Source organism: Lemur catta, chromosome 8, assembly GCF_020740605.2.
Source record: "Lemur catta isolate mLemCat1 chromosome 8, mLemCat1.pri, whole genome shotgun sequence".
In the NCBI taxonomy this organism is placed as follows: Eukaryota; Metazoa; Chordata; class Mammalia; order Primates; family Lemuridae; genus Lemur; species Lemur catta.
In genome coordinates this window covers 10591348-10617454 of record NC_059135.1, presented here as the reverse complement: position 1 = coordinate 10617454, position 26107 = coordinate 10591348, and the positions used below count along the sequence as shown (strand labels likewise).

The window sequence follows — 26107 nt, the reverse complement described above, 5'->3', positions numbered from 1 at the left end:
ACAAGGAATTTTAAGGTAATGCACAAAAGCACTAGTATGTGGTACTCTAATTTACAAGAGACCCATCTAAATACAAACCTGGCTTCTAACCTGACCACTATCAGCTGAATGCTCTTGGCCATAACGAGTTGAACCAGTCAGCTGCGCATGGACACTTGTTCTATCCATGCAATGAATGTCCCTGTGCCTACATCCAGTACACTTGTCTGAGTATAGGCTCTAGATAAATTTCTAGGAGTGGAATTCCTAAGTCAAAGGATATGCATATGTTAAATATCGATGCATGTTTCCCTAGGGTCCAGAAAGGGAGTACCAATTTATACTTCCAACATTTTTTGAAAGAGAAACACATATGAGTGCAAAGCAGTACAGCAAAAAGGCCTTAGACTGTTTTCCCCTCTAGGGTCCCGTTCTGTTGGCTTAAACTCAAATGATTTCCCTTTCCCTGTGAAGCACGGAACACCAGCGCCTCTCTTCTGCCGTGGGTCATCTAATGCAGCTAGTCGTGGCCTCAACTGTTGGCAAGAACTCAATGGTACATCACAATTCATTCTGAAGGATTCTGTTAACTGCTCTTGATAAACAAAATACGGTTGTTTTGAACAACTTAGCTTTCTTGTTGGTGATGAGGTATTATGTTTGCTTGATTTGGTTTTTAGTAAATTAGAGTAAATTCAGCGATAGCTCAACAATGGCATGCCTCATTTACATTTGCATATGCTTTTCTCAGTAGAAAGAAAGGGCCGGAATGACAACTTGTGGCTGTATTCAGTGTGAGTGGTTATTGTTAATGTATCATTTTAAATTATAGAGAGTAGTCCAAATTTTAATTGCTTGTGATATTCCTTTTTGACTTTGTCTAAATCTGGGCATGCCTCAGGGAGTTTATTGTTGTGTCAACATCATCAGTTACATGAACCATGATGGAAAAAATTGAGACTCTCTGGTGTATGATCCTGGTGTTCTTCTAGGCCAGCGATGCCATGGCAGTGTTTATACATAATCCTTTGATATATATCTTAATGTGCAAAGGGGGAAGAAAATACTGAAAAAATCATTGCCAGCTAGAAGGATAAAAGTAATTGTTCTATTTTTCAAACTAAACTATTTTTTGCTTTAATAAGAAAAAGATGCAGCTATACCTTGACATCCAGGGCCACCTGGCTCACCCTTTGGACCAGGTGGACCAAATTGACTGGCAGGGTCACCTTTGTTTCCTGTAAGTGATAAAATGCATGTAAGAAAATTTAATTGGGTCTCATACAAGTTACTTAATAACTTTCATAATATTTGTCTTTATAGTCTATCTTCAAACACTTCAGGAAAGTATTTCTTAATTCTCTTTTTCTTAAACAAAGACAAATAGAAAGAAATATAGATGCAAGAAGTGATTTAAACATAATGTGCATATACATAACACACAATTTTATAGTTTACAACAATCATAAGGAAATATAAGTTTTGATAAGTTTGAGTATTTAAGTCCCTAAAAAAAATTCAAATTTAGGTTTCCATTTAAGAAATTACCTGGCACTGAGTGACTATATCCTTATGTTATGTTTTAGAAAGAAAAAGTAGAAACTGTCACTGTTTCAGCTGCTGCAGTTGCATTTCAAGCTCTCTTATAAGGAAGCTCAACTCGGTGTCCTTATAAAAATAAAATCACAAAGGCGTACTTCTTTGATCACCTCACAAGCAATGGCACATTTGAAAGTCACTGTAGGCAGTGACTCCCATAGTCCCACAAAGCTGTTGGACACTGCTGCATAATGCTTGAGACACAAGGACCCACAGTATAGTTGGGAGCCAGTTTCAAGTGAAAGACTCAAAATGGAGTGGGAGGAGAGGACAAGTCAGCTGATGGGGTTACAAGAGAACAGGAAAGGTGCATTAGGCCTGTCTTACGGCACCTGCCCACTAACACTTGCTTCTAAGGGGGTCCCACCTGCACTTTGTGGAGGCATCTCTCCCACCTGATCCTACCCATTATCAGGGCTAATTGATTGAGGGGTGGGAATTTGGTCCATTCCAGGCCAGCCAGTCTTCCCTTGAGAAGTTGGAACAAAAAAGTGAGAATTTGAGGCCCTCGGCTATTGGGGCAGAAATCAAAAGGATTATCATGAGTTGCCATGATGTAGAACATGTTGGAGTGCAACTCAAACATCCAGAAATATCCAGAGAAGATACTGAATAGAGAGTGATGAAGCCAGCTGGTAGACAGGCAAGTAAAAAAAGACCATGGGAAACAGAAAGAAACCACGGTTTGCCAAGGGCTAGGTCCCTGTAGCCTTATGGTCTGGCAGAACTGTCTCCTATCTGTGGGCTTCATGAGACATCTGACTCCAGGGACCTTGAGTGCATTTCAACTCCTTGAAAACATGGCCCAATACAAGTATGAAGGAAATGAGAAGAGGTAGGTTTGTACTGTGAAAGAAAGGTAAAGAGACTACAATAAATTTATAAGTAAGCAGAAGAAGAGTAATTTCTGAACCCTGAAGCTATAAAATATCAAAATCAAATATAAAACTTCTCTCTTTGCAACCATTTCTGAAGAAGACATCGAGATTATTCTTTCTGAATAAATGAGCATGCACAGTTAATGTTTCTTACAGCAATTATCATATTATTTATAGAATGTCTCTCAAAGTTGTAAATGAGAGGATTTTAGGTGGTTCATTGATTAGTATTCTATATTTTAAAGTTATTTATTTTAATTTATATTAAAATAAAGTGTAACTGCACATTAAACCTATGAATTAATAGACAGTGTAGTTAAGGCTAAGGTTAAAAAGGTGAATCCTTTTAAAGTAGATTTGAAGAAAAATATTAACCCAATGTTATATCAAGATAGTGAAAATATTGAAAGTTTTATGAAAATATTGCAATTTAATATATTCTGATGTTTGTTTGTTTGTCTGTCTGGATAAAGTGTTAATGAAACTTTTCTTTTTCTGAGGACATTTTTGACCTTGGGTTAACTTTCTATTTCTGTTTCCCTGAAAACCTGATAAGGTTAGACTATCAGTTGTGTTGTAAGGCAACAACATTGTTTTGGTACAAGACAGTCTGCAGCCTATTTTATAAATAAAGTTTTATTGGAACACAGCCACACCACTTTGGTTATATTGTCTATGGCTGCTTTCATGCTACAACAACACAATTGAGTAGCTGTGACTGAGATCATATAGCCCACAAAGCTAAAAATGTTTAGGATCTGGCCTATGGTAAAAATAAGGCAATTGTAAATGACATCTGGCTTGGGAATTCTTAAGTGAACTCTTAACACCAGGTGGGAAGTCATGGCTTTGGCCTCTGTGTCCTGTGATTCTTGTAACTGGGACTCTAAAATCTATACCTATGGAGTCCTTAGAAGTGCTACAGGCTCCTGTGGGACATGGAGTTTCCAAGCCAAGTGGACACAGCCCACCAATGTGGTTCAAGTCTCCTTGCATCAGAGCTATTACTTGAGGGGCTGTGGCCACTCCATGGATGGCTGCTAGGACTCTCACTGAGGACGAAGACCTGATGTACCTGCAGGCATGCTGTTTTCTATCTGGAACCCCTGGATCTGAGTAACAAATGTGGACCAAATGGGTCTTGAGTATTTGACTGTCTAGTAGAGTCTAAGAAGAGCCCCTTGGATGTCCACTTTGTTTGGTGCACTTTGCTTGTCGTGCAAAAGATGTCTGCTCACAATGTTACAAACACCCAGGACTATACATTTGACAGATGGCTGCTATATTTCCAAACCATACCTTTAAGTCCTCTTGCTCCATCAATTCCTGAAAATCCAGGGGGGCCTGGAGAACCTGGCTCACCCTGACAATTTAATGAAACAGAAGACTTTAATCAGATTTCAGATACAAATGGCATATGCATGACATGATCCAGTTATAACTTTCTGTAACCAATTTGGTTTTTAGAATTTGCAGTGGTAATGAAAATTCAAATACATTGCAAGCATCCTGCTATACATGTCTAGTTTTTAAAAGTTGATAAAACTCCAGAATTAGAGCTATCAGTAGCAACAGGTAGCACCCCATTCTCCATACTTGGTTTCAAAATAGTAATTGTATTACATTACTTGAATTTAAAATTTTGAATGAACAAGTTGATACTAAATAAAATATTATTAGAAGTCATATCATAGTAAAGACTTTAGAAATCCATTTTATTCCAAAAGATGGATAGTGCATTATATTATACATTTTCTAGAAGTATAATGTAGGCTACTACCTTAATTGTATTAATACCTCCTGGCTTCTCAAGGGGTATTTTACTCATGATTGTGAAGACCAAATACATTTAAAGCAAAATCTATGATATTTGTGGATGGAATTGGAGAACATTACATTAAGTGAAATAAGCCAAGCACAGAAAGACAAATCTCACATGTTCTCACTCATACGTGGGAGCTAAATATTAAACACAATTGAGCTCATGGAGACAGAGGATAGAATGATGGTCACCAGAGGTTGGGAAAGGTAGTGGGGAGGGGCGGATAAAATAGAGATGGTTACTGGGCATAAAAATGTAATTAGATAGTTAGATAGAATGAACAAATTTGATAGCACAACAAAGTGACTGTAATGAACAATAAGTTAGGGTATACTTTAAAGTAGCTAAAAGAATAAAACTGGAATGTTCCTAACACGAAGAAATGATAAATGCCTGAGGTGATGGAGACCCCAATTGCCCTGATTTGATTAAATTGCATTGTATGCCTGTATCAAAACAGCACATTTACCCTATAAAGACATACAACTGTTATGTACCCATAATGATTTTTTTAAAAAACCTGTGATATCTGAAATTGGATAGGAAGGCTTAGAAAACAGAATTTGAGTGATTTTTCAGGATTACTTTTCATTCCAGTAAACCAGCAGACATGAAGCAAGTCTGTACCGAGTTGTGTAAGCCAGGCTGGGGTATGTGGATTACGATGCAGTCATCCATGTTAGGGGACCGGGCATGAGCACTAGTCAGGAACTTTGGTTACATCATGACCTTCTAGAAGACTCCCTTCTTCCCCTGTGCTACCCTTGCATTGTAACAGTCAGTGAAAGGGCAATGCTATACACACAAATTATGATGCCTCATGGACATCCTAATAGCAGAAAGGTTTTATTATTTCTTCCCTCACAAGCAGTAGCCCCTTACCTGGTCACCTGGAAATCCCGGAAAACCAGTGATCCCTCTTATCCCAGGTGAGCCTGGGGGACCTGGGGGGCCGGGAGGCCCTGGCTGCCCATGTCTGCCAGGTTCCCCCCTGTGGAATCCAGGTGGTCCAGGCCTTCCCGGCTCTCCTCTTCTTCCTTGCATACCGGGACTTCCTTTGTCACCTGACGAGGTTGGGAGTGTTACTAACCACTTTGCTGAAATCTCCAGCTAGGCAACAGGCGGGCCGAGGAACTTGGTCCTACTTTTAGGAGATGAAACCAAAGGTATCGGGAATCCCGATTCCTGCTCTCAGCTGCTTCACAACGGTCTCTGGCTTGAGCGACCGCGCTGTGAAGGAAGCTGCCCATGAATATATTCAGAACCATCAGTGGCCGGAGGAAGCATATGGGAGCACTTGCTTCCACGCATTCATCTTACAAATGAGGAAAAACTTGCCCAGAGAAGTCAAAACATTTGTCCCCTGACAACTAACTTAGGGGAGAGCTAAGATAAGAACCCAGGCCGCCTGCAGATTAAGTCTGAACTTGCGGGGAAACCCACAAGTGTGGTTGTCAAAATCCTCGCCATGCCATGTTGCCGTGGACCAGCGGCAGGGCACAGGGGCACCTGTGGCTGCCCAGACCTGCTGCTTCACGTGACCCTGAGGGGATTCACACGCACACTGAAGCTGGGGAGACACTGGTCAAAATGACTTTGGACACTGTGCTATTCACTGTTAAACCACCTACCAAAAACATACTTCAAACCTGGAGCCAGTATTTTATGTACAGCTCAGGTTGATCCTAGTTTGGAATATCCAAATCTATAAACACACATAAACTTCAGCTAAGTTTTAGCACAGAAAAGCAAAAAAAAAAAAAAAAAATGTACCACAAGGTTTATTAATGGTTCATTTACATCTAAAAATGACCTTTCCTAATCTTAGTGTTAGGAAAGTTGCCTAACACATACGCTTGCTGGAATGATCTGAAAAGATGTCAATGTAACTTGATAGACATAAACATCGTAACTGTTTACCTCTTTGTCCCGGGAGACCATCAGCTCCGGGAGGTCCAGTTTCCCCGGGTTTCCCCTTTTTGGAAATGATAGCCATCTCCCCTTCATCTCCGGGAGGTCCCCTCACTCCTGTAGATATTAATTATGTGAGAACAAAACAAACAGCAGAGCCACGCACGGAATTCGTCTGTTCTCACACTTCATGTCCAGTTTACAAATCCCCATTTGATCTCCTAAGCTGTATTTATGTTTACAGATCGCACAACGTCAAGATCATCGACTGATTTCCTAGAGGAAGGACCATGCCTTTTACATTCCTGTTCCCTCTTGTCCAGCCACAAAGCCTGGTGTTCCGTGAGTGCTTGGTGAATGTTTGCTACATTCAACCAAACTGGGCAGAGCCTTCAGTAAGTTAAGACAGGTTTGAAAAGTTCCAGTCTACAAAAATGTCTCCTTATCCTGCAAAACTTCAATGGCCCATCTCACATTTCCAGTTCCATACCTTCCCCTCCTTACCACCCTCTCCTTCCCTTCCTTACACTTATCTCAACATGGTTCCCCACACAGAGACTTCCAAAAGGTAGGAAGGGCGACTCTGCCTGATTTCATAAACACTGACCAGCTGTAGCAGTGTGTTGCAATAGGTTCATTCCAGCTCGGCCAGAGCTGATTCTTAACAATTCTAGAATTGTGTGAGCCAGTCACTAACCTTGGTAACTTTAAATCAGCCATGGTGAGGGTATTTATGCCATGGTAGGAGTGTTTATACCACAGCAATCAGCAAACATTACAAACACGGCTTTTTTTTTTTTTTTTTAGATTTCAAAGAACTGGGTTACTAGCGCATCACTGGCATTAATCCAATTTTTAATTTTTAGTGGGGTAATTGTCTAGTAGCATAATAACACAGCAAACATCACTTATCTAAGCTAACAAAGAGTGACTCTTTTATTCTTTGATTGTACATAAATAATTTACAAGCTAATAAAACAAAAAATAATAGTAGAATCAATCGAATAAGAAGAAAAGGTAATTTGAATTAAATATGAGGCTATTTGCCCAAAAGGCTTTACAGACAAAATGCTTGTTTCTAGAAATTGTCAAGCATTTCTTCTCAACACTGGAAATGAAATGTTACCTTCACCTAAATCAGCCTCAGGGCTGAGGGCTGAAAGCAAGCATTTAGCAGGGATGGCCACGGAACATCTAAAGTAGTGGTCTTGAAACTTCTATTTTTTATAGTAATGAAAACTCTTCCTTTAAATGAAGCTTGGGGGAAACTCAATTCATGGCCCAGACGGAAATTGATTCCCTGTAGTTCAGAGGTTGCGAACTACAGCCCACAGGCCGGATCCCTCCTGCTGCCAGTTTTTGTACAGCCCATGAGATACGAGTGGTTTTTACACTTTTAAATGGTTGGAGGGAAACTCAAAACCAGACAATATTTGATGACATGAAAATTATATGGAATTCAAATTTTAGTATTCATAAATAAATTTTGTTGAAATTTTTAATTTTATGTTTATTTATGAGTTGTCTATGGCTCCTTTCATGCTACAAAAGCCAAGGTGACTGGTTGTGACAGAGACCAGATGGCCTGCCGAGCCCGAAACGGTTATCAGGCTTTTTATAGAAAAAGTTTACCAGCCCCTGTTCTAATTGAAACAGAGTTCGGGGGACAGAAGCCCTGCTTGTACTCACTTCCTAACAGGAGAGAAAGTTCTCTGAAACCCAAAAGCTATGAGTCAATGCATTAAGTAAGTACTGCTCGTTAATTTTTTCTATTAATAAAACAATTCATTTACTATAGTTATATATAATAAGATTGAGAGGTAAGGAAAATTAACTTTGTTTAAAATTCTAAAACAAACATCATATAACTAAAAGGAAAAGGAATCCAAGCTGCAGAATAGTCCCACTTTATTCTGGGGAGATGTTTATAGGTTCTGATCGATCAAACACTGGAAACAGAGGCGTGTTGCATCGCTGTGCAGTTACTTACCTTTGGCGCCTCTCACTCCCTGGTCTCCCGGGAGGCCAGGATAGCCCTCCTCTCCGAGTTCTCCCTTTCTGCCAGCTTGTCCGTCCGCACCAGGCTTTCCTCTCTCTCCTGGAAAACCCTGGAAACCAGGCAGCCCCCGGAGTCCTGGTGAAATGGGAACATGAATTTTTAGGAAAACATTTCAAGGGCAGTCTGTTATTTGTATCTTCGAGGTTCCTTGTAGTTCACTCAGAGAGGCAAACTCCCACCTAACTCTGAGTTTGCATTGAAAGTAAACAACAGCTGTCAACCTCACCACATTTAGTAGCTGTGCTCTGCTGCCCAGTCCTCAGTTTCCTACCCTGCAGGCCTGAAGCGAGGCGCTGATGTGTCTGCGTCCTGATCCCAAAATGCTTTCAGAGGACAGGAGTGGGGCTGAGGAGGGGGGGCACACAAAGTGAAATGCATTACCCCAGACCCAAGGACTTTATTGGTGCTACCTGGTCCTCTGAGCTGAAGTGTTTATGGGTTCTGTGGACCGAACACCCTCAACCCCCTTTTCCTACTAATCACCAAACCATTCTGCCACTGGAAACAGCAACACAGAGGACAAGAAGGAAGATGTCGTGAAGGGAAGGACAAAGTCAGACAACAATAATCTCTATTAGTACAGTCATGGCAACAGGCTTCACTCGGCAGTGGATTCCAGGTTGATAAAATGGGAGGAAATAACGGAGAAGCACTACCTACCCTTCGGGCCCGGAAGACCAGGGAGTCCGTCATCCCCAACGGGGCCTGGGATTCCTGGGGGCCCCGCGAGTCCACCTGCCCCTGTCAGTCCCGGGAGTCCAGGGAGACCCTTCATTCCAGCCGGTCCAGGGGGCCCCATGTCTCCCGGCTGTCCTTTCCAACCCGGGGCACCTGAGACAAACCACAGTGACAGCAGTGTGTGGAGGCTCGACACCACTTCACACAGGCAGGAAAAGAGCACTCGCGGTAGCTTCAGGGATGTGTTAAACAAAAGTAAAACAGTATTTATCAGCTAAAATAACAGTAGCAACTTGCCATCAGTCTAAGAATACATTTTTCCGGATGCTATAAAAAGGGCAGATCAGTTGAATAAATATTTCCCAGTAGGGATGAATGAAGATTATGAAGATTTTTTTTTCTATGTTCTTGAGTTGTGTTTCAAGGATTATGAAGCATTTTTAAATGAAAAATAGGGATGAATAACAAAACTTTTATTTGTATTTACTCGTGTGTGGGGAGGGGTGGGGGGACTAATAGAAGAAAACTTCCCAGGTGCTTCCTGAAGCTCCGGCCCAGTGAACTTCTGTCGGGCCATCACGTGTGGTGAGAGAATTGTGGAAACCGGAGCAACATCACCTGGTGTCACTGGCGCTGCAAATACGGCTGTGGGGGCAAGTTTTGCCCCAGACTTGTTCTAATTTCTCAAGTGGGCGTACTTCTTCATTTGGATAAAAGCAATAAAATTTCAACAACAGAGTCGACTATCTGAATGGTGGAATGAAGATCATGTTGGAAGTAGACCCTATGGTCTGAAGTGTCCCCTCAGAATTCATATATTGAAACTTAACCACCAATGTGGTAGTATTAACAGGTGGGACCTTTATAAGTGGGATTATGAATAAGATTAATGACCTTATAAAAGAGGGATGAAAGAGCTGTTCGCCCCTTCTGCCACGTGAGGACAGAAGGTGACATTTAGGAGGAACAAGTCCTCAGCAGACACCAAATCTGCTGCCGCCTTGGCTCTTGGACTTTCCAGCCTCCTAAATGTGAAAAATAACTTTCTGTTGCTATGAATTACCCAGTCTAAGGGATCTTGTTACAGCAGCCCGAATGGACTAAGACAGCCCCTCAGCAGCTTGTGTTGGGAGACACGGCTTCATGGGCCTCTCATGCTCCCATGTGTCTCGCTGGGTATGCCAAGCATGCAAGGTCCTGATGCTCTTTACCTGGGCAATTTCTCAAGGTTGTGTTTGCAGCAAGCAACCTTGACAGATGATATAGAACTTCCCCCAACACAAAAAGCAGGCTTTCTCGCAGGCTACTATAAAGTGGTAGCTCCCAGGCTCAGGGCTCCTCTGGGATGATGCAACCCACTGTGTGTGTGATGTCCAGCTAGCTCCACTTACATGGCCCCATGGGACTTGGGTGACATGAGGCAATGATGCAAACCAGCATGAAACTCATGAGTAATAAAGTTCTCTGTCTCTGACTCAGGACTCTTGCTTCTGCCAACATCCATAAAAAAGCAAGAGGAGAGCTTATTGATTTGTAAGGAGGGCAAACCCCAGAGCTTTCATGGTTTGACAGCTGTTGACACTTACCTGGACTACCTCGAGCCCCTGGGCGTCCTGGTTGCCCTGGTATCCCTGGGGCACCTCTTTCACAGGAATGGCCAGGTGGACCTGGGATACCTGGAAACCCAGGACTCCCCTCTCTGCCTTGGGGACCTTTAAGACCTGGGAATCCAGGAACACCAGCTGCCCCTGAAATGATACAATGTATCCATGACATTCATGGCACAAAACTATACAGATGGCCTACAACAAATTGTTCATGCATCTCAGTACTGGAAGTTAACATCTTGATCCTGAATAGTGCTCAAATGGGTTAAGTCTCTGAATGCATTGTCTTACCATAGATGTAGTGAGCACCAAATGAGTGGAAAAACCACACATTGCTAAGTGAGTTACTGGATAAGGTTATGTGGGCTACAAAGAAGTTGCCTATGCAAATAAGAAACCACTTGGCTCTTCCTGATTTTAATTAACCTCTAGCTTTGCAGCAGACTTTATGCCAAATTTCTACAATACTTACAAACCAGCTCACACTGTATGAATTTGCATTTTATAAGAGATTTTGTCACTTGCACTCTCAAATTTCTATTTATTGGAGAGACAGTGTCATAATCTTCAGGAAGAAAAATAAATCAGCCATAATTTCACACCCTAACCCAAAGTCTATTTTATTTCCCTATGTTTTCTTTGTATTTTGGTCCATATGTTTACATTTAAAAAATTGTAATCACAGTGCACATTCAGATTTTGGGTTACTTCAGATGGCAAATTAATCTGCAAATGTTTTCCATTTGGTTGTAGTCTTTACAAATATGATGTTAATTGCTAATAGTTGAATAGTATTCTTTTGAGTGTATGCATGTGTGCGTGTGTGCGTGCGTGTGTGTGTGTGTGTGTGTGTGTGTGTGTGTTACTTAACTCTCTTTGCTGTTTCCAATTATTACCTCTGCTGTGGATAATACTACAAGAGTATTTTCATATCTGTAACCTTCTTCGGTTGAACACTTCCCTTAGATACATTTTTCACAAGTGAGATAGTGGGTTTACTAGGTCAAAATTATTTTTACTGACTCACATAATGTATTATCTTGTTGCTTTCTAACTAATTGTTTCTTTTTACATGAATATTTTGACCTACAAACTACCATGCAAGCTCCTTGAGAGCAAAGATAGTGGCTAATTCCCCTCCTCCCCTCCATGTCCCCTGTGCTAAGGTACCCCAGCCGATACCTAATAAATACTGGCTCATCCACCGTTAGCAAAGAGCCAGGACAGTGTTTGCAAACAACCTGTCTGCGGTCACATCTTGATCACCATCACCCAGGGGCTCATTGACATTCATAATGCTGGCCCCACCGCATATGTAAAGAATCAGAATTCCTGAGACTAGGGTCCTAAAGACTATCATTTTAATGATACCCTTCCCTTGTCCCCAGGGTTATTTTTAAGTATATTAAAATCTGAAAAACTCCACTGTGGATCCTGAAGAATCCTTAGTGATTTCAGAAAAGGGCATGAATCAGTGTCAGTAACCAGCCATCTTCCCACATTGGGATGTTGCTACCCTGCCTGCTATCCCAGCTGGAATGAAGGTCCCTCTACCCTGTCACCTGTCCAAAGACAGCTTGCCCACCAGGGCTCAGCTCGTGCCCAGCTCTCCCACGGAGCCTTCTCGGACCCCAGCCCACACTGCCTCGGCCTCTGAGCTGCACTTCTCTCCCTCCCACAATCTGTCCTCTCCATCTTCAACCTGGCGACAGCAGTGAACAGGTTATAAAGTCCCTGCTCTTGGCGTTTTGTGGCACTAACACAAAAGCAGACAGACCGATAAATGCAAAGGCAACAGTGGGGATTCAGATTATCTGAAATGTAACCAGTGCCCCTATATGAGGGGAAACACTTGGGTGAAATTTTTATATTCTACACACGTAAAGCAAGATAGTGTAAACATTCTCAGTGACCTGTTCTAAAACTAAGTGGGCTTTACGGACCAAAAGAGCCTTCATACCTTCAGCCCCTGGGCGTCCTAGACCACCTTTGGATCCTTTTGTCCCTGGCACTCCTGAAAGACCCCTCTTTCCAGGGGGTCCTGGGTGACCGAATGCAGGGTCTCCTGGGATTCCTTTCTGGCCATTCATTCCAGGTGACCCGGGAGGGCCTGGGGGCCCAATAGGGGAGGACCCCCTTTCACCTCCAAAACCTGGATCTCCCACGTCACCATGAAAACCTGTTTAACAACAAAAAATATTTTAAATTATTATATGTACAAGTATAGAACCAATGGATATGACTATTAATTTGATAAAAACACAGTTCCAAAAAATACAGGGGTACTTAGTAAAATTAGGAGTAGCTTAATAGGTAATGTTTTTTTCTACCTTTTATAGGAGATAAATTGTAACTTTCTGTTTCCTAGAAGCCAATAATGTTCCTCTAATTGTTTTCATTCTCTGGCAAACATTCTGGCTGGACTGAGCAGGTTCAACAGCACAATAGACAAATAATAGCATATAATTCACGCTTCAAGCTGGAAGGAACCCTGGCATGTTATAAAATTATCATAATCTAAAGGTTATCACAATACAGCTAAAGGTCTAATGCATCAGGAAAAACCATTTCCCCATTAGGTAGAGATCCCTGGGCCACTTCCTTACTAAAGTCATCGTTTTTTGAAATATTCAAAAGTTTGTGCTAGACACTCCCAAAGCAGAAAAAACACTTCATTTACCAGGCGGACCCAGTATCTCTGATGTTCCTGGTTTGCCACGCCGCCCTTTGTGCCCATCCGAACCCCTCGGCCCAGGAGCACCCCAAGGACCTGGAAATCCCTTTGGACCTAAACGATAAACAGACTCAATAAAACACAAATCAAATAACAAAATGAGATTTTTTTTTTAAAGTCTATTTAAGTCCTTTTAGAATATTTCTACTTTATGGAAGTGAAGATGTTGCCTATCCTGGCTTACAAAATCATTTTATGGATCCTATGCTCCCAGTAAGTTTTATAGAGAGTGTTTTTGTTAAGAAACTATACTGTAAAGGATTCTTCCTGACAGCCTTTGGAACTTACATGACTATTCAGACGACTTTTTTGCTATCTTCCCATGCTAGGTCTCAAACACAAATATGCAAGCATAGTCCGTCCTTATAGGAGGACAGGGGTGGTGGCCAGTGTCTACTCTGATGAGAAAGCAACAGATTAAAGGCAAAAATCTATTTCCCTGCATCTTACTACATTTGCTTTTAAATGAAGTATTGGCAAAAAGCACCTGCAAAAGGAATTGAGATTTTATTTTAAACCTTCTGTGATTTCCTATTAGGCGTTATCTCGGCTAAAATGCATAAATCGTGGACATTGAATAAGATCCAACTGCCAACTTAAAGTTGGAGTATTCACTTCTCTCAAGGCTACAGCTGCTGAAAATAATCAAACTTTTTTTTTAATCCATCTATGACCAGGTCCCAATAAAAGTGAAAATAAACATTCAATTAGTCAACCAGCACTTCTTCACTCCACTGATACAGATTTATGCTTCCACACTCCTGCCATTGTCTTGCACTGTGAGGAGTGTCCATCTTCACCCTTTGACCTGGTCATGTGATTTGCCTTGGCCAATGGGATACTGATGACCATGATCCAATCAGCGTGTGAAGGGAGCCTGGGAGCTGAACAGAGATGAAGAGCCCTCTTACATCTCTGCAATCCCATGAGAAGAGCCCTGCAATGAGATGCATGCCACAGCCCCGAACCTAACCTGGAGCCAGGGACCAAGCAAACGAATGGAAAACATATTAAATAAGCTTAACCCCAACCAACCTGCAGACTCATTTGAGAGAAAATAAATGTTTGCTGTTGTAGCCCACTGACAGTTTGAGGTTGTTTACGCAACATTTTTGCCATGAAATTTAATGGTTAGAGAGGGTAATGGAGAGTCATTCGTCATTCAACCTTTAAATATTTTTTGTAGCTACGTGGGACAAGAAAGGTCACCTTTAATAGCCATCCTTGTGCTTAATAAGTCAATTTAAGTGAACTCTGAAGAAATAAAAAAATAATTAGGCAAAATCCTTTATATCGATTTTGAGTTTAATTCATCTAAAAAAAGTAATTAATTCAAACAAAGCTGTTGCAAGGAAGTGCGGGCATTTTTTGGAATGTTTCTGGTCATAAGTTGGTTATCTTGCAAGGTAGAATAAAATAAAACTTATGATAATTAAGTAACTGATCATTTTTCACTCTTGGGGCACAGGAAAAGAAGGAAGACATAATTTTAAAACTTTCAAGGAGCCGGCTGGGCATGGGGGCTCACACCTGTAATCCTAGCACCGTGGGAGGCTGAGGCAAGGATTGCTTGAGGTAAGGAGTTCAAGACCAGCCTCAGCAAGAGCAAGATCCCCATCTCTACCAAAACTAAAAAAAAAAAAAATAGCCAGGTGAGGTGGCGCACGCCTGTAGTCCCAGCTGCTCAGCAGCTGAGGCAGGACGATCGTTTGAGCCCTGGAGTATGAGGTTGTAGTGAGCTAGGATAATGCCACTGCACTCTAGCTGGGGTGACAGAGCAAGACTCTGTCTCAGACAAAACAAAACAAAACAAACTTTCAAGGAACAAACATTTTAATTGATACATGATCAAGTCAAAGTAAATTTTGTTACACAAAGATTGTAAAAGCCTATCTGGAGTGTACTCAAACCAGTAGACTAGAGGCCCAACTGTGAATTGCTACAAAGTCTGTTTTCCCCTAATCCCATAGTCCCTCAAAACCTTATAATAACTTTGAAAATACCCTAACTATTAATAGTTGTCTGAGGATTGGCTATTGGTTTATCCGCCTTGTCAGTTGTTTTACCCTGGGAGGTAGAGAAGACAGTAACTTTTCATTGATAATACCTGGAGGTCCATCAAAACCTGGCAGGCCTGGCCTTCCGGGATAGGTTACATTACAGGAAATTATGTCACCTGCAATGGAAAAAAAAAAAGTTGCATTCACATAACTGACAGCCCAATGCAATGTGAGTCTCAATAACAACTTGCTCAAGATATTTTTCCATATAGTGTATACAGAATTGAAAGGAAGATTCCCAAGTATCATTAGATCACTTAAACTACTTTTATACTGAATTTCTAGATTTGTCCTGAAATCTTAATTTCAACTGTCAAAGGAGTCATAAACATAATGAAGAAAAATACTGATTCCAAAAGGTATCAGTTTCAATAACCTAGAAAAAAATAATGTATCTGTAGGCCCATAGAGATCTATTACATGCATATCCAACATAACAGAATCAGAAGCTTTGATAAATCATAAAATAGCAACAAGTGTCCAATGCTGAGTTCAGAAGATTTGGCTCATAGTTTGGACGTGGGGAAATTATGCAAATGAAGAGACTGGGCCAGATATTAATAGCAGCTACCATTTCTTGAGGCCCTGCCCTGGGTCAGGTGCTTCAAATCTACTCTCTCATTGTTCTAATGACTCAGTAATGTATTTATTGTCACCCCCTATTTTAACAGGTGAGGAAAATAAGACTCCAAAGTTTGTGCCTCTGAGTTCCCATCCTCTTTTAAAATTTAGTGTTCCTCTTTTATGAATAGAAATAATATCTCAAATGTATATAACTTTATATGCTCTCAAATCAAAAACATATGAGATGAATAAAAATTGATATTAGATTTTGCTAGGTTCTAAACCATGAACTTATACCTTATCAAATACCAAGGTATTTGCTTTTCTGTGTTGTCAAAACAAGAATCAAAGATATTATTTTATTCTAAAACTTTGCAATTAATAATGTAGCCCAAGGTATGTCTATATATCATAAAAGAAAAAACTCAAACCTTTTTTGCCATCTTCTTAAAAGTTTTCAGATATAATCCTAAAAGTCATTTATTGTTTGAAATTCATATCTGTCAAATATATTTAAAATACCTTCTTTGTTTTCTCCCTAGAATGGTTACAAATGGTTTTTTATGGACAATGACATTTTAAATGGAATACTAGGGGAGGTTTTATTAAAATACACTTCATTATCTCCAAAGATAATAAAAAATCGATATGTGCTTTGAATACATATATATTATGTATACATATATTTAATTTTAATACAGTAAGATTGTATAAATTCATGCTGAGAAATGAATGAGATGCAATTTTGATATGCCAAACAAATAAAGCACCAAAGATATCTTAGCATTTTAACGATTGTTTAAAAATATTGATTGTGCTGTAATGCTTTTGTTTTACAAGCTGGGAGATTTGAACAGCACCTAGGTGGAATTTTATTTAGCTGCTGCACCGTACCCATAACAACTCTGCCCAGAAGAGACTCACTTTAGCTTCCATGATTTCACTTGACATTCTGCTACAAAAACATTCAGAATTACCTTTCTGACCCTTCAGGCCATCAGGGCCCCTCACACCTGGGCGGCCTGGAGCTCCTGGTGGACCCCTTTCTCCTGGTGGCCCAGGAAATCCCAGTCCTGGGGGCCCCACACGTCCTGCTCTGCCCGGGGGGCCCGGTGGTCCGGGAGGTCCTTTACTGCCTGGAGCTGAGTCTTCACGATCCCCCTGCGAATGTTTGTGTCATGAGTCAAGTATCAATCTTTGAAAGTCCACGAATTCAAAACAGTCATTGTAGGTTACAGAAATATGCAAAAAGTCCATAATTCCAGGAGACAGTTACTCAGTAGCAAAAGTAACTTAAAATAATTAACGTGGATATCTCTTAATGTTTTATATACATATTTTACATCTTTATAAACATATATATGATATGGGTATATGTGTGAGGCCTCAAATACAGAAGGTGATGTGTGTGTTATGCCTTAAATACAGAATAAGAAATTTTATGTAGAACTACTCTCTAGTATCAAATATAATAAAATATAGAAATAAGTAAATCTAGGGAAGTGGTGGGCTTACAAACTGAGTAAGTTCTTATGTATTTGGAATTGTTTTCCTGCATTCTTATGAGAAGGTACAGGGATAGACTCCTGCCACCCTCCACATCTGCGGGTAAAGGGCTAACAAATCCTTTCCCCTCCTGCATGAGAGTTTGACCTTAACTGTCTAGCTCTGTTCCTCTGGAAACCTGAAAAAAATTAGACCATCAACTACATTGCTAGGCGACATTGCTTATGGTAAAATTGATCCTTGGTTGCAAAATTTGCATTTGGTGTGGAAGGACTGTGAAGACCTGTGGGAAGCCCTCGTGGGAGCTCCCCTGAGTGGTGGCTCCTATAACTGGCAAGTCCCTTGGGGGGTCCCCAAAGGCTGTGCCGTGGAGATAACACCTCCTGTGGGGAATGAGGCTTTCAAGTCAGGGGCTGGTCCCGCATCTGCTATCTGTGGGTCTAATCTTCTTGGACCTCAGCTGAATGAACAGCTGCAAGGACTCGCACAGGCAAGGAACACCTGATACTGCCCTGCTGGCAAGTGGAGGGTCCCGTCTGCTGTCCTTCTGAGTGGCCCAAATGTGGTCTATGACAGTCTTACAGATCTGGACTGTTTCAATGAACCTAGGAAGACCCCGAGTGGGTGCGGTAGAAATTCCCCAATTTGATCTATAGCACACATTGGTTTTTCACAATTAGATGAGTACATTAGGATAATTGTCACTCAGTGACATTGGTTTCTAAATAGAGAAAGAATTAATTAAGCAAAGATTACTGTGCCTAAAGCAGAGACCATTCTCATACTTAACACCAGCAGAAAGAACAGAAAGCTATAAACACCGTCTAAAAAAAAAAACAAAACAAAAAAAACAGCTAGCCCAGTCTCTGTGACCTTGTAAGCATTCAAAAATACCTCAAAAGCCCAAGATATTTTAAGTTCCTAAGCACTGAGTCATGTCAACTCTTTTCTTATGACCTTCATTTCCTACACGATGGTGTCTACTCAAAACATGTTTGAAATATGCAGAAATATCATTTATTGGTAGGATTTTCCATCAGCTAATATGCCGATGTGGTGGATTTGCACTAGTTCATCCTTTCTTGCTACTTCTCCTCATGTGCACCAGGAAACAGAACTGAAACTAATTATCAGGACCTAATCAGGAGCTAATTACCTATCCTTACCCTACGGAGTCAACCAAACAGACCTAAAATCAGTGGGAGCTTTGTAAGATACAAGGGTCGCAGAAGAAAATAAACACCTGAGAGTGATACAAAGGCTGAGGACAGAAAGTCTTGCTGTGACTCAGCTGCCACTGAGAATGTTAGAGCACCTAATTATGCCACACCTTTTCCAACAATTACCTTCTGGTGGCAGGGGGCCAAAGGTGATTCTAATTTACAGCACGTTGGCATTTACTGAGTTGCAGCTTGATAAATGAAGAAGGTGAAAAGAGATGCTTGTGTGATCATATAAGAAAGTGAAATTCTATTGCAGGAGAAGAATTATACATACCGGGGGCCCCGGGGCCCCCCTTTCTCCAGCATGTCCATCCCGACCGTGTCGTCCCGGCTGCCCTGGAAATCCTGGGGGCCCATCAGGACCTCTTTCTCCTTTGTGCCCTGGGAATAGAGACCAAAAGATAGTCAAGCTATCATCAACAGAGGGTGAAGGAGACGGAGACAGAGGACAAAAGGCAAAGACAATGGGCTTGACTCTGGCTTGGTAGAGTTTCCTCTCAGTGTCTCAGTTGCCCAAAGTCACACAGACCATGCCAAAGCCAGAGGGGAAAATGACAATTGCCAAACCTATTGAGCCTCTTTATTTGGGAAATGCTCCTTCACCCATTCCAACAGGGAAGTAGTGTGTGGAGGCGCCAATCACAGACTCTTCCTCTGCCGGTGTGATCCTCTAACGCCTGACCGTAGTCAATGGCAGAATGGTTGGTGGTTGGGAAACACCCTAAACTCATCAATCCTTTCTGAAATTGCTTTCCTAACTAGAGCTGACAAAATAGAGCTCTCTTCATCTCTGGTTGTAAGTACTTGGAGCCATCTGGGGACAGGTACCCCATGGCCCAGAGAAAGCCAGTCTGACGGGAGAAGAGGCAAGTGGTGCAGAGGAAGATGAAAGATGCAGGGAGAGCCTCCCAGCGCCACTGGAGGCCTGGACCTGGTGGTCCCAACGCAAATCCTACCTCCAACTTCTCACTTTTTTTTTTAGATAAGTCAATAAATTATTATTTTTTTGTTTTTTAATAAAACCTACTTCAAGCTGGGTTTTTATCGCTTACAACTAAAATATTCTTGACTAATACCAGATACTGTAATGCAGTGAATAAAAACCAGGCAAGCCAAAGGGAGTCTCACTTCAAATCCAAGTTCACTTCGATAAAGATTTAAATATGTGACTAAAGGAATATTTCCAGTAAGAAACAAAGGATTTGCCTCAATAGTCATATGACTCTATGGAGGGCAGAGAGTAGTTTTTAAGCAATCTCAACAATCCTAAATTATAAAGAATTGATCTGTGGCCACAGGGGAAATTAGTGCAGGAGGGGGCTAAGGCATTGGTTACGCTGACCTTTAACTCTTGGTACAACTGTGTCACCCTTTGCTCCTTTGCTGCCAGGTGATCCCGAGGCACCAGGTTTTCCCTTGTTGAAAAATAAGAGCAAAAAATTAGATTCATTGTGAGGGATCAAAAGTTATTCACACTTGTGCATATCTAATCTCTCTCTTCTCCCCTCCTAAATCTCTTACTAAAGATTCTGGCTTAGCATTCTTGGTCTTTTCCCCTTCCCGGCCTTTGAAGGTGGTCCTGCCTTATGAAATCTTGTAAAAGCTGGTGAAATTGGAATAAGGTCTGTGCCTGCATTAACAGAAATGTACCAGTGTCAGTCTCCTGGTTTTGACAATGTCCCACGGTCATGTAAGTTATCACTGGTGCAAGCTGGGTGAGTAGAAAGGAACTCTGAATTATTGTGAAACCTCTTGTGAGTCTTCGACTATCTCAAATAAAAATTTGTAATTAAAAATTTTTTCTTTTATCTTGGGCTTTGCAATGTAGAATTGAGAAGAAAGAGGAGGGTGGGTTAACCACAAGAACAGCTATTAGAGCTGAAGATAGAGGTTTAGGGCTGTTTTTGATTAAAGAAAAAAAAAAAAAGCATGGAGGGCTGGGCATGGTGCTCACATTTGTAATCCCAGCACTTTAGGAGGCCAAGATGGGAGGATTGCTTGAGTCCAGGAGTTTACGCCCAACCTGGGCGACATAGCAAGACCTCATCCCTACCAAAAAAATAATAATAATTAGCTGGGCAGGGTGGTGCACACCTGTAGTCCCAGCTACTTGGGGAGCTGAAGCAGGAGGACGGCTTGAGCCCTGCAGTTTGAGGTTACAGTGAGCTGTGGTGTCACTGTACTGCAGCCTGGATGAGAGAGTGAAATCCTGTCTCAAAAAAAATAATAATAAAAATAAAATAGAAAAGCATGGAAATAATGTGATGTTAAGGAAAGTTGATGAGTGAGAGAACAGGACATGAGGGCCTTTGCGGTAGTCAATGTATTTCCTTTGTATAGCAAGTAAACAATGAATTTTGGCCAGTGGGCTTATCATCTTTTGACCTCAACATTGCTCTGAGACTGGACTATTTGATTCATGCTCTCTGAGTGTTACATATTATGGAATATCAAACAAAGTCAAAAATATAAAAATCTGTCAGGACATCAGGGTGGCCAAGCATCACATCAAATACCATGGCAGAAACACTGTGCACACCCTGAGGTTACTTACCTGGTGGCATCAATAATCAAAGACACGGACAAGAAACTGGAAGGAGGTAAAAATGACTGAGCAGACCATTTGCTTTGCTCACACAGATGCTGCTTCCTTGTCTCACTTTCCTACAACCTAACAACGGGTCCAAACAAGCTGAACTATCTTTGTCACTGGTCTCTAATTGACAAGCCGTGAGCTCTGAAGGGGAGGAGAGGACCAGTAGGGATAAGTGCAATGGCAGGGTCGGGCAGGAACAGCGAAGCCAACAATGTGCACAATAGGCATAAAAACTCAAATGCTCAAAAGGGTTGGGAGCCATTTAGTGTAAATAAAGTATAGCTCCACACACAGCTCAACACCCCCGAGCACATCACTCTAGCACAGCACTGTTTGTGACAATGCGAGACATCAAGAAGGTGGATGGAACAAATTTCTTGGTAGAAATTAATAAATTAGACAGAAGAACTTTGGAAATTATAAAGTGCTTATACAGGTTTAGTGCTGTTTTAACTCTCATCTTTGCTGTATATGCTAAGTCATAAGTGACAATGGGACCTGGCCAAAGAGCATGGCACACAGCATCCCGTCTAAGAGATGGATGAAGAAAATGTCCTTCTGATGGGTAAACTATCAGGACAGAAACTGCTCACATAGTATTTGAACTGACTTTTCTCCAGGAGGAGAATGCAGTCGTGTGCTTAATAAACAGGACCTTGGTACTCTGGAAGAATGAACCCACCCTGGGAGTCTGAGAAGTTTCTTACGCAGCACATTGCAGACTTGGAATGTACTATGAATTGCCCCAATGCTCTGTAGATGTGGAATTTAACATACTAGAATAAGATCACAGGCTTATTTGAACCTGGTATGAAAAAAAAAATTACCCGTGCTATTATTGGGTTTCATTAGAGAAACATTTACTGAAAACATTACTGAACTGTTTTTGGAAACTGCACCGTACTCGGCATGACTCTAAGTACTAAGGACACAGCAGTTGGCAAGACCATCTTGCCTTCACAGCACTTAGGCTCTGGTGAAATAAATGTGTAACCTAGGAGATTCCTGGGGCAGAAGATCTCAGCAGCTTTGGGATTGAGAGCTACCTTTCACAATCCTAAAACCCGAGATCAACAGACACTTGTGTTGATATAACCACAAAAGCCCAGCAGCAACTACAATTCCTCTCTGCCAGGCATGTCCCAGTTGTCTTATACATGGTCTAGCACAGGGTCTTCAACCGCAGATGCCCACAGGAGCCGTGCCTGTCCCGACCAAGGGAAGCGGTGGGTGGGCACGGTGGGGGCTGGACCCCCCCAGCCTCCCCTGACAGACACGGCCACGGCAGCAGTGGGAATGCAAGAACCTTGTGTTCATGAACTTCCAGGTTTTCAAAGGAAGCCACAGATCTCAGATTAATAACACGAGAACACCATGAGGACATGACAAATACTCCAGCGGGTCAGATACAGCCCGCGACAGTTTGTGACCTTTATAAATAAATAGTAGAGAATAAATATGGAGGGGTTTTAGCCATCAATATGTTTATGGGCTCAAAACATAAACCACTGAGCACACTATAAATTAGAGACACATTGATTTTTACTGAATGTGTGTCTTTTAACTGGGAAAACTATGACTGCTAAGAGTTACTCACCGATAGCCCTGGAGAGCCTTCAGCACCAGGAGGGCCTGGGTCACCTTTTTCTCCAAGCCCGCCAGGGAGCCCCAAGTCCCCTTTACTCCCTGGCCTTCCGGGAAGTCCTGGAGGCCCAGGGTGGCCCATGGGACCAGGCTCGCAGGCACAGGGTCCTTCATTTCCTAGACAGAGGATAAAAGGCAGATTTGTCATATTTCCCAAATAAAATCCCCAATAAGGTCTTTACTATACAAAACCAACAGCACAAATAAAGAGCAAAAGGAGTCTGATGTGGACAATCCTTGAGCAGACGAAGGCTGACATGTGATGTGGGGACCGGAGTGCTGCACGGGACACCGCAGGCAGGGGCCACATGGGGAGGGTATGTCATTTCTAAACACATGGACGGTTCTGTTCCCTAATGAACTCATCCTGACAAATTCTAGGGGGAGAGCTGATATCCAGTCCTACTGAAGAAACTTTACAAATCAGAAAAGTTTAAATGTCTCTTGTTTGGTTCCTACTGAGGAAACTAAAAAAACTAATTGGTTGGAGCATAAACCCGGAATAGTTAAGGAAACAAAATAATATGTGAAGAAGGATTGTTGATCGCATTGCATATTACAATTGGTAATTCACCACAACACATTTTCTAATCGTCAGGGCTTTTGGTTGTAAAAAGGTAGTCAGACTCCTCATCTGCACGGACACTCTCGTACCCACCCTGACTCAGTTGTGCAGAAAGGCTTCAAACAATTCAGGGAGAGAAGCAGAGGGATAGGCATTCGATACGGCTGAGAAATATGGGCCCCACAGAGAGAAACTGAAATAAAATATCAATCCTGTCCTAGCTCTGACACGCTCACGGAATCAAGAGGACCTCGTGAGCAAAGTCACCACTTTGAGGCAAATTTCATGGCAGCTAAGTGTCTCCTTATGGTCTAAGACACAAGGATTTGACTTTTTGGTGACTTTAATCACACATCATAACACATAATGAAATGGAACGGATAGGGGGTGACTAAGGTGAGTAAGAAATCTGGATGAAATGCCACATCGTCGTACATCTCAGAAACGCTCCCCAACCCTCCCGATGCTGTTTTCTTCTGGAAGTTCCACCTTGGATGTGTACTTGCCTTTTTCTCCTTTGGAGCCTCTTCTTCCTGGAGGACCCATTTTGCCTTTCATTCCTTGGGGTCCAGGTTGCCCAGCACTACAGTATATCACTGTACAGTGGGGATGGGCAGGGAGGAGAGAATCATGTCATTTTTGGACTGTCTTCTATAGAACAGGCGTCTCTTGCGCTCATATAACTGCTGGTTATGTAAGTTCAGGGTAAATACTGAATAGTTATGTAACCAAAATTATGGCAATAATTGTGTTGTAGGTTGTGGGAGTGGAAAATGTGCACGTGTGTGGTAGGGTGGTGGTGAGCTCAACTCATCTTCTGTGATGGGAAGTGAGAAGATAGTGCTCAAACTGAAAAATAAGAAACAGCAATGCAAGTACATCCAATGGCAATATAGAGGCAAATAACAAAAGAGCCAACAAAACGAATCGAAATAATTGCCCCTGGAAAGGAAAGATTAGGAGAAGGGTTTGCCTGGGATTTCAGTTCTTCATAACATGCCTCATAACAGTTTGACTTGTAAACTAGGTCCATATATAACTCTGATAAAAAATGAAAACTACATTTAAAAAATTAAAAATTGCATTAATTTACAAAATTCTGTCATTTACCTTTAAACTCCCAACCAAATAATTGCACATACTTTCATTAATGTGATAGTCCAACCTCTATTTATTTATTTGTAAGAGTTTTAATATTATTGACTCAGCTCATGAAATACTACACAACTTTTCAAATATTTACAAAGTTATGCTTTCTGAATGACACTACAAATATCAAACGCAGCATACATGCTTGTGAATGTGAATGAGAAGCTCTTTACCATCTGATCCTGGGAGTCCCTGCAGCCCTGGCGCTCCTGGGGGGCCGGGTGGTCCTGGCTCCCCTGGTTTTCCTGGAGCAGAATCAGGTCTCCCTGGAATCCCGGCTGCCCCTGGAACCCCTGGGTGACCAGGAATCCCTTGTGGCCCAGGGGGTCCTATCATGCCTGCAAGAGAAATCAGGAATAAAAACCACATGTACTGTGAAAATAAACGTTTCTGTAGAAAAAGTCAAAATCAGTACATTCTTCCTTCGGGTCATGAAATATTTTTAAAGGAAAAATGGATGGCGCTGGAGTATGTTCTACTAAGTGAAATAAGCCAGACACAGAAAGAGAAATACTGCATGATCTCACTCATATGTGGAATCCAAAACAGTCAAACTCACAGAAGCAGAGGGTAGAATTTTGGTTGTCGGGGCTGGAGGACGAGGCAATGGGATGATATTGGTCAAAGAGTACAAAGTCTCAGTTACGCAAGATGAATAAGTTCCAGAGATCTGATGTACAGCATGAGGACGATAGTTAACAGTACTGTATTGTATATTTGAAATTTGCCAAGAGGATAGATCTAAAATTAAACCTTCTCACCACACATACACATGCAAATAATAATTATGTAGATGATAGATATGTTAATTAGCTGGAGTATGGTAATCATTTCACAATGTAACTTATATCAGAACATCAAGTTGTATGCCTTAAAAATATGCAATTTTAATGTCAATGATACCTTAATAAAGTTACCTTTTTAAAAAACTCTGCTCTAGATGATAGTGCTCAGAAGAAGTATGAAAGGCTTTCTTTTCCACAGAGCATATTACTAGCTAGAAAGTAGAAGTTACATCATAATAATCTGAATAAACTACATTAAAAGAAAAAATGTAGCTTAAAAATAACCAAATATCCCAGCCATTAAAATACCTCACCTCTTTTGCAACAAGCACACACTGGAAACAAACAGGTTTGAGGAATCAGGTTTTCTTATCTTTTCCCCATTCTTTAGGGTTATTGGGAAAGAAATTTTTTTCATTTAATTAAAATTATTATTTTTTTAATCTTTCCACCTTTACCTTGATAACTTGGTAAAAATAAACTGAATAAACATATTAGCACATTTAATGGGTAAAAATATAGACTCACATAAGTCATCTATACAGGACATAAGATGATTTTGTAGCAACCCAGGTTAGTGGGAAAGGATAGAGGTGCCAGATTTGAAGCCGGCCTCTCCCTCCATAGCCAGGGGATTTTAAGTAGGTTATTTAACTTACTGAATTCTCTGTATATACCTCAGAGGCCTACTATGAGAATTAAATAATCCAAGTAAGGAGCTTAGTGTAATAACCAGCAACAGCACATG

The 26107-nt window shown here is 41.4% G+C and overlaps 1 protein-coding gene across 1 annotated transcript in view; it reads right to left on the bottom strand.

Moving 5' to 3' along the window:
• Positions 1-26107, bottom strand: part of COL4A4 (collagen type IV alpha 4 chain) — a gene marked incomplete at its 5' end in the record, with an annotated part of 102147 nt that overhangs the window by 28676 nt on the left and 47364 nt on the right. The window contains 16 exons of the mRNA XM_045560276.1: positions 1143-1217; positions 3756-3819; positions 5161-5342; positions 6199-6306; positions 8180-8323; positions 8909-9079; positions 10513-10674; positions 12494-12712; positions 13214-13321; positions 15375-15443; positions 16869-17052; positions 18895-19001; positions 19963-20035; positions 22814-22977; positions 23932-24021; positions 24748-24912. Coding sequence (XP_045416232.1) covers positions 1143-1217; positions 3756-3819; positions 5161-5342; positions 6199-6306; positions 8180-8323; positions 8909-9079; positions 10513-10674; positions 12494-12712; positions 13214-13321; positions 15375-15443; positions 16869-17052; positions 18895-19001; positions 19963-20035; positions 22814-22977; positions 23932-24021; positions 24748-24912 — 2085 coding nt within the window. The remainder of the gene's footprint in view (positions 1-1142; positions 1218-3755; positions 3820-5160; positions 5343-6198; positions 6307-8179; positions 8324-8908; positions 9080-10512; positions 10675-12493; positions 12713-13213; positions 13322-15374; positions 15444-16868; positions 17053-18894; positions 19002-19962; positions 20036-22813; positions 22978-23931; positions 24022-24747; positions 24913-26107) is intronic.